Below are 8,786 nucleotides of genomic sequence, written 5' to 3'. Positions count from 1 at the left end.
TTTTGCTTTCATGGTCTCTCATGTTAATAGCTCTGATTGTCTAATTAAAAGTTATAAGTTACTAAGCATAAACAATAACGTTTAATTTTTTTATTGAAGATGTTAGAAAATGAAAACAAAATCTTGGTGGAACAAATCCTAGCCAGACATCGTTCAAATTATAGCACCAGTTAGAACCATTCAGTTATTGCCTTTGGGATGACTGTTAACATCATGGCTCCACTGGCCTCTTCATCCTAGGCTCAGGCTTACAGTCCAGTATAGGCACATTTGAGTTTACGTACTGCATTCAGCTTTAATGTTTGGTTTTGGTTTGCTGTGTTTCGTCATCCTACCTTTTGCAATTTGGAAATACTGCATGCTAACCCATGTTCTCCTGAGAATGATCATGCAAGGGCTTGGAGGTGTCTCATTTCCATGGACTTTATTCCTTTAAAGAAGGTCACTTATTGAAGTTTTAATTTAGAAATCAGAGACCATTATACATACAAAGATTACTTACTTTGAAACTACTTGGTTTGGAGTAAAACGTATAAATGTGGATCTCATATAAAATATTGGTGCCTGGGCTTCATGACTAAATGGGCAGAGTGGTGGGTTTATACCATGTTTATATTAATTGACAACATTCCATTTATCCTCAACATCAGCTAGCCTTTGATTCAAGCTGAAAAATAATTATAATAAGTATACTGGAATCATGCAGATTCTTGTAAAACATGCTCTGTTGACAAGTATTTGAATTTGCTATATAGAGGGCTAATCTAGTCAAGCACCTATCCATTTCAGTTAAAGAGTTAATTCCTTCTAACACTCTTTGACACTTATCCCATGGAAAATCCATGGGTTTAATATTCAGCAGATCAAATTGCTATAAACAATATCTGTCTTATTATGTTCTGTTATTTCCATCCAGGCTTGAAAACCTCATTCCACAAACATGCATCGGCGACACACCACCCTTCGGGAGAAAGGGAGGAGGCAGGCCACCCGAGGCCCAGCCTATATGTTCAATGAGAAAGGCACCAACTTGACATCTGAGGAAGAACGTTTCTTGGACTCAGCAGAATATGGCAACATCCCAGTGGTACGGAAAATGCTAGAAGAATCCAAAACATTGAACTTCAATTGTGTTGATTACATGGGACAAAATGCCCTACAACTGGCAGTTGGCAATGAACATCTGGAAGTAACTGAACTTCTTCTAAAGAAAGAGAATCTAGCAAGGGTTGGAGATGCCCTCTTGTTAGCCATCAGTAAAGGATATGTACGGATTGTGGAAGCAATATTGAACCATCCAGCCTTTGCACAAGGGCAGCGTCTCACTCTAAGCCCACTCGAGCAAGAATTACGAGATGATGATTTTTATGCTTATGATGAAGATGGAACACGCTTTTCCCATGACATTACTCCTATTATACTTGCTGCTCATTGCCAGGAATATGAAATTGTTCATATATTGCTACTGAAAGGGGCGCGGATAGAAAGACCCCACGACTACTTCTGTAAATGCAATGAATGCACTGAGAAGCAAAGAAAAGACTCATTCAGTCACTCTCGGTCAAGAATGAACGCCTACAAGGGATTAGCAAGTGCGGCTTATTTGTCTTTATCTAGTGAAGATCCTGTTCTTACTGCTTTAGAGCTAAGCAATGAACTGGCAAGACTAGCCAACATTGAGACGGAATTCAAGGTAATATAGAGAATTTCTACTGCTATACATTTATTTTGTCTAATGGCATTTGTGGGTTCACAAATCGCACTTGGTGCAGATTAGACTACGTGTTAAGTATATGCATGCAAGTAATATGTCTAGGTTTCTTTTTTTCAAATGGCAGCCATGGGGAAAAAAGAATCACAAGGGTGAATGGGAGGGAAAGATACCTGATTTCTGACATGCTGCAACTCTTATGAAATTGGTGCACAAAGTTTCTATTCAGCTTCAGAGAAGGAAGCTGCTGTTGAAGACAATGGGATTCCCCACTCCCTGGAACCAATAACAGTTTTGGAAGGGAATGTCTATTGGCCTGCAGCATGAACAAAAAGAATTAGACTTTCTTACCTGCATACTCTAGTTGTGACCTTGACCTGAGCCAGCCATCGGAAATACACATGCAATATATTCTTCCTTTAAAGGAAATAAGCCTGTATAAAATAAGTCAGTAAGTGTAACAAGAAATCTGATTTCAGCCTTGTCTTCTTCTACATCTTTATGCTAAGAAAAGAATTTCCACTTGACAGGCTGACAGAACATAATATTTTGAGATTTCCCACTTGTAAAAAGATATATCTTTTTACAGACTTTTTTTTAATCTTGCTGTGAAAGTCACTGAGATTATCTGTATTTTTGTTAAAAAGTGTAGAGAGTAGGAGAGACTGAAAGGGTTCGTTGTTTTTGTACTTTTTGTAAGTCTTAGTTTGATGTTTAGTCACTATCAATTTATTATCCAGCCTTGACACTCCTATTTGTGTGACTGTTTCCTTAGTTTTGGGTGTTCTTTGATATTATTGGTTTTTAGGTCCCCAATCCATTTGCCTCTGGGTTCTGAAAGTTGTATCTTACTCATTGCTTCTGTCCATTGTGTACATTTTTCTTTGTGATATTTGGAGTCAGGTACCATTCTGATGCTAGTGAAATGTTTTTCATATATCTTAAAAGCTAGAGACATCACACTTACTTAACGTCTAAGTACAATATCCATGTCTTTAGCTTGGTGGTTGGATGGAGAGGATACCAAGACAACAAGCTTCACCACCTGATGATGCTTTAGGATTCATTTGCTCAGACTAGAACCCCATAAATGCCTTTCATCAATACTCACATGGTTTAAGTGTGTTCAGATGGGTTTAAATTTAGGCTTTCATAAGGTTTAATTACTTAAGGATGAACCCTAACATAGAAATGCAAAGGGATGTAAATCATGGCCATATTATTTAAAATGGAATCAGGAGAGTCAAAGTTGAGAGATAGGACACAGATACTGGAATATTTTGCCTATTTTGCACTTGATACAAAAATCACTGACATGAGAAAGTCATGGCTTTGGGCACAAAGTAGTCAGAGAGTTCTGATTTCTGTTAGCTGAAAGTGAAGTAAGGGACAATTTCATGCAATAAAAATGACTTAAGGCAAGACTGTTGTGAGAAAGGCAATGGTAACAGTAGATTATATTAGCAATTTTTACTTGAAAGGCTGTATGCAAATATAGGAATAACAACATGAAATCAAGGAATAAAGGTAGTCCTCATTTAGTGACTGCCTTGTACAGTGATCATTCATTACAATGGTGTTGAAAAAGTAACTTTGTGACCAATCCTCACATTGACGACCTTTGCAGGTCTGTAAAGCAAAGGAAAGCAGAAGTAAGATTGTGAACACAGTTGCAGCTTCACTTAGCAACCGCTTTGCTTAACTCCCAAGTTGAAGGTTCCAACTGTGGTTGCTAAACAAGGACTATATGTAATGTATATATTTTATACCCTCATGTTTAAGAAAATTAGCAGGAGATTGCTCTGGTTACAAAATTTGGTTTGAACAAGTTAGTGGCATTTGCAAACCAGATCATGTCGCATTAAGTATAGCATCTTTTTATAAATATTCAGAATTAGGAACAGATCTGACTCTCAAGCTTAATGAGAAGAGAGAAGGTAATCTGATGATACAGATAAATGTAATGATACTGCTTTATATTTATATCATCAGTATGCATGATATTTTTTCGTGGTAATATAAGCAAAGTCTTGTATATCCTGTCAAAAATCTTAGGTCTGGGTTTTGCCGCTAGCAAGATTTTTTTATGTGTGTGCCTTCAGTTCAGTTTTGACTCCTTGCGACTGCCTGGACAAGTCCCTGCAGTTTTCTTGGCAATATTTTCAGAAATGGTTTGCCACTGCCTCCTTCCTAGGGCTGAGAAACAGTGACTGACCCAAGGTCAACCACCTGCCTTGGCATGACTAGAACTCCTGGTCTTCTCGTTTCTAGCCTGGTGCCTTAGCCACAACACCAAACTGGCTCCTATAAAGATATTACACTTCTTTAATATAAACAACTCTGGCCCAGAGCCATTTAAAAAAAGAAAAGAAAACCTTCCTGAATTGTACCAGGGTAGGATTGGAAGGACCTGCTTTGCAATGGCTCAGATTATCTTTGGAGGGTCAGTTTCAGAAGGTGCTTCTGTACTCTTGTTGATACCATAAGTCTTGTCTTGTCATATCTGTTGACCCAAATTCTATGTGATGTTTACATAATCACTGGGAAAGGTGCTCTGAAATTTTTTGGGTTTGGTGCTAAGGATGCTAAAGATACCCACCTCTACTTCTTATTTCCATCCAAACCCAAGGAAACTATTGAAGTTTAGAATCAGTGTCTGATAATGATAATTGATGGGGGGGGGAGTAAACAAATGAAACTAAATTCTATCCCCAAAGATCCAATCTGCACATTCAGTGTAAGCAACTTTCTGCTTATTTTCAACATAAGCAGCTTTCTGCTCAGAAAGAGTAAGAATAGTAAGCCAAAGAAATTAAAAGCATAAGATAAAAAGGAAAAGATAATACAGATAAAACTATTTACATGAAACCGTTCACTAAAATACATCTTTTAATTCTTGAAAACATTCCTGGGGTGTAGTGGGTTAGGGTTTGTGGTCTGATTGCTGTAAGCCACTCAGAGTCACCATACATGAGTTGGGCAGCCAGATAAATTTGCTAAATAAACAAACAAACAAACCATTCTAGCTTCTAGCTCTATACACTGATTCATACATTCCCTTTTGTTCTTTAAAGTTCTCCCCTCTCTCTTTCTCAGGATGTCATTAATTCCATCCAACCATGACTTTCTTGGTCTTTCCCATTTGCCTTGACCTTCATTCTCCCTTTATATATTTATTTTACATTCAGTCCTCTTTCATTGTCTTAATGTGACCAAACTGCTTACTCACATTTACATTTAATTCATGTTCATTAAGCACCTATTCATTCTTAACCTTATCTCTTCTTGTTTCACAATACATACATCTTAAGTAACCCCTTGACACTGTATTTAATGTATTTTTATGTTTCTCTTGACTTATCTAACTCTCCAACTTTCAGTTAACATTCATTTCTAGCAAGATGCTAGAAATGCTTTCTTATTCATTATTTTTTATACTTTCTTTTTCTTTTCTTTTCTTTTCTTTTTATGCTTTCTTTTTCATTTTTTTCCCCTTAGGCACCAACATTGATAGCATCCATTTCCATTTCGCTCTTCAACATATCACTGAGATAAATCTCTAAAAAATCTCCTTCTAGTATTCTCCGACTTCAGTTTCATTCCAAATAACTTCATCACTTTTCCTTTGAATTCCATTTACTCTGCTGATGGCTCTTTAGTTAGCCCTCTTCACCCATTCTGAAAACATTTTTTTAAAAATTCTATCAAAATAGTTCTGTACTTTCTCTGCCTGTTTTAATTTTAATTGTTCCTTGCTCTCTTTGATTACATTTTTTGCAACTACATTTTTCTCTCTATACACATTATATATTTCTCTCACCCTCATTTTTGGCAGTACTCATTCTCATATTATTTTGACTTCATCCCACAACCTCATTCACTCCATCATTCTGCTGAGCAACCATTTTTGTACTCCCCATTTGCATAACTCCAGACATTTCTCTGGCACTCTGTAACATAATTATTTTCACTCTGTTCTAAGCAGCTTCTACATCCTCTTTCCTTATGCCTAGTTCCTATTCATTCTTGTTGGGAGATTATTTATCTTCTAATGCTTTTTAATTCAAGAACCATACTTTCTTTTTCTGCAGATATTCTACTTTCATTCCCTTTGTTTCTTTTCTTCTGTGTCTATCTTTTCCCATGATCTACTCTTGTCACTAGGAAAAAATGGTATGCTTCACTAATTCTCTCAACCTTTTATCATAAGCCACCAATCAATCATGTCTTTAGATTGATATTAATTCCTTTTCCATATATGCATATGAATAGACTGATACTTATACCAAATATTTGAAACAGACTTTTATCTAAACAGATATTGCTCAACATTTAACATTCTCATTAATTCTTGGGTCTCTGAATAGCTAAGTCACTTTTTCCAAATGGTTCCTACCCATCCATTCATGCCACATAGCAGAATAATGGTTTTCCTCTGGATTGCATTCAATCAAAATATTACACAATTTTTCTTGAAACTTATATCTGATTTTTTCATTGTCATCATTCACTAGGGCGTAACATACAGCTAACACCAACCTTTGAATTCCTACTTTTATATATGCACTGATAACAACTTAGATGACACCAATTTATAGTTTCTGACATACATTTTAGCTCTTTCATTCAGAATTAGACTTCAAGTTTTCATATATAATCATCAGCTGTAACCCACAGGATCCAACCACCTTTATTCAAGTCTATCAGATCTTTCCTTTTTCTCTCTGTTTCACCAACACACATCTTTTTTTCTTTCATTGGTTAATTCATTCTCTTTACCATTTACCCCCTATACTTCCTAAGTCACAATCTTCCATATTTTATTTATTTTATGTATTTATATATCACATTTATATAGCCACCCATCTCACACAAAGCGACTCTGGGCAGCGTACAACAATTAATTACATATACTGTGGTCATCACCAGATGGCCACATAGATATTGATCCCTGATACCCATTTTGAGTTTGGTCAATCAAGGCTTTCACATAACACCTTTTAGTAAGATTTTTTAGACCCTTTAGACTAGGTAACCAACCTTATTTGTATCCATGCCACTTGCAGCAGGACCTGAAAATGTGCCCTTAGTTTGGGTACATTATGGTCAATATGTCAGAAGTAAATCTAAACCCCAGTTTTACTCCAAGCAACTTCCCATTATTCTAGCTAAAGTAGGCTTTCTACTCTAGAAGCTATCTTGCAGGCCAACAGAACTATTTCCGTTGTTGGACCATGTAGGAGGTATATGCAGTATACTAAAATATATCCAGGATGTATAGAAATAAAAGATATAAAAACATTTTAAAAGAGCACAGTAGCAGATACAGGAGTTTTTTCAGTGAGAAAATAACAAGAATGGGAAGACTGTTCAGGGTGCCTTTTATCCTTCTAAACTCCTCTCCCCAGGTGGATTGCTATTTTTGGGGGGAAAAAAAAAAACAGGTTGGTGATGCATTTCAGCTTGGCACACTATATTATTTTCTCTCTCTTTGCTAGTTTTAAGGTGGCTGTGTGGACTATTTAATCAAAATAATTGCATGGAAAAAGAAAGCAGATAGGAATCAAGTTCTTAGGATATAAAAGAAGGGATACAGGATAAACCTACTAATAAATTGTGAAAGAACTTAATGTCTGTTAATGGGCCCTTTACAATGCATATAGTAAATGAACTTTTTTCATCAGTAGACTTTCATCGTTGAAATCAAGGAAACTGGAAGATCAAGCTGTAGCAAGCAAAGGAAAAGTTCTGATTCTGTAGAGAATTGCTGTGCAAATATTGACAGAAAATATGAGTCACAATTAAAAGATGGAAAGGATAAAACCAACAGGCTTTCAAATAGTGCCTTGTCTGTCTGTCTGTCTGTCTGTCTGTCTGTCTGCCTGCCTGCCTGCCTGCCTGCCTGCCTGCCTGCCTGCCTGCCTGCCTGCCTGTCTATCTATCTATCTATCTATCTATCTATCTATCTATCTATCTATCTATCTATCTATCTATCTATCTCTGGCTTGACTCAGTAGTGGACAAACAAACCAATACTTTTATTCATTTTTATAAATCAGTTCAGATTTCTTTCCATAGTAGCCACCCATGGTAAAAAATATACTACTTTTTAAATAATTTATATTTATTTATTCCTATACTTATTTGTTGCATTTGGGTCCTACTTTTCTTCCAGGAGCTGAGGAAGTATACATAGTACTTCCCCTATTTTATCCTCACAGCAACCCTGAAAGGTAAATAAAAGGATAGTAATTGGCTCAAGGTCACCTGCTTGACTGGCTCTACATTACCTGATTCAAGGTCACCTGGTTCCCCCAACCTCATCTCTGCTCTAACTAGTATACCACATGGCTTACCAGTGAATTGATTATATCTAATAGTAGCCTTCAAATCCTCTGATGAATCTTTTCCTGCCTCTTCCAAACAGCTACTGACTTTTTTTTCTCAATGAAAGTTGAAATAGCCTTTGTGGATATCAGACATATTAAAGAATCAAAGGGCAATGATTCTGAGTCTCTAAAGATATTGGCTTCACTGACAGATTGGTAAAGTGTCACTGGTTTCAATACCTGATGAGAACAAGATGGAGTTGATCCCTATTAGATACAAGTATTCAGTAATTAGTGTATTGGGACATCTGAGAAATAAGGCTTTTTAAGTTCAATGAGAGAGGATTATCTGTGAAATAAAATCAGAATATCCATGGTTATCATCATTATTGCTTTAAATAACCTTTATGGAATCCATCTATATTTCTTTCTACTTGGCTTTAGTCATCCCTTTTTTTTTTTTTAATTAAAAATATCCCCCAAAGAAATTAATATAAAAAAGCTATAAGGAACGTTGACAGCCAATTTTTACAGGGTGAACTTGGTGGCTAGATACAATTCTGAAAAATATCATGTAATAGCAGTCCACCTCAAATTCAGTGATATTGATTTACCCGCCATATTTATCCTTCTGAGGATAGATGTTAATCCTAGTCAATATTTAACTGAGGAAAAAGTATTTGATCCTAAATGAAAGCCTGTCAATATATTCAGTTAGAAAGCTGATAACCTTAGCATCAGAAAAT

General features: G+C 36.1%; 1 protein-coding gene across 1 annotated transcript in view; it reads left to right on the top strand.

The window, feature by feature from the left end:
* The first annotated feature begins 940 nt into the window (after window positions 1-940).
* The window catches only part of TRPC7 (transient receptor potential cation channel subfamily C member 7), a 133,956-nt gene continuing 126,110 nt past the window's right edge, over window positions 941-8,786 (top strand). The window contains exon 1 of the mRNA XM_088134676.1: window positions 941-1,693. Within this exon, the coding sequence (XP_087990802.1) occupies window positions 941-1,693 (753 nt within the window). The remainder of the gene's footprint in view (window positions 1,694-8,786) is intronic.

This window comes from Python bivittatus, unplaced genomic scaffold, assembly GCF_059951505.1.
Source record: "Python bivittatus isolate LINGU-HERP-01145 unplaced genomic scaffold, Pbiv_v1 ctg000080_np1212, whole genome shotgun sequence".
Classification (NCBI taxonomy): Eukaryota; Metazoa; Chordata; class Lepidosauria; order Squamata; family Pythonidae; genus Python; species Python bivittatus.
The sequence above is the reverse complement of the archived record's forward strand: the minus strand, read 5'-3'. Positions and strand labels throughout refer to the sequence as shown.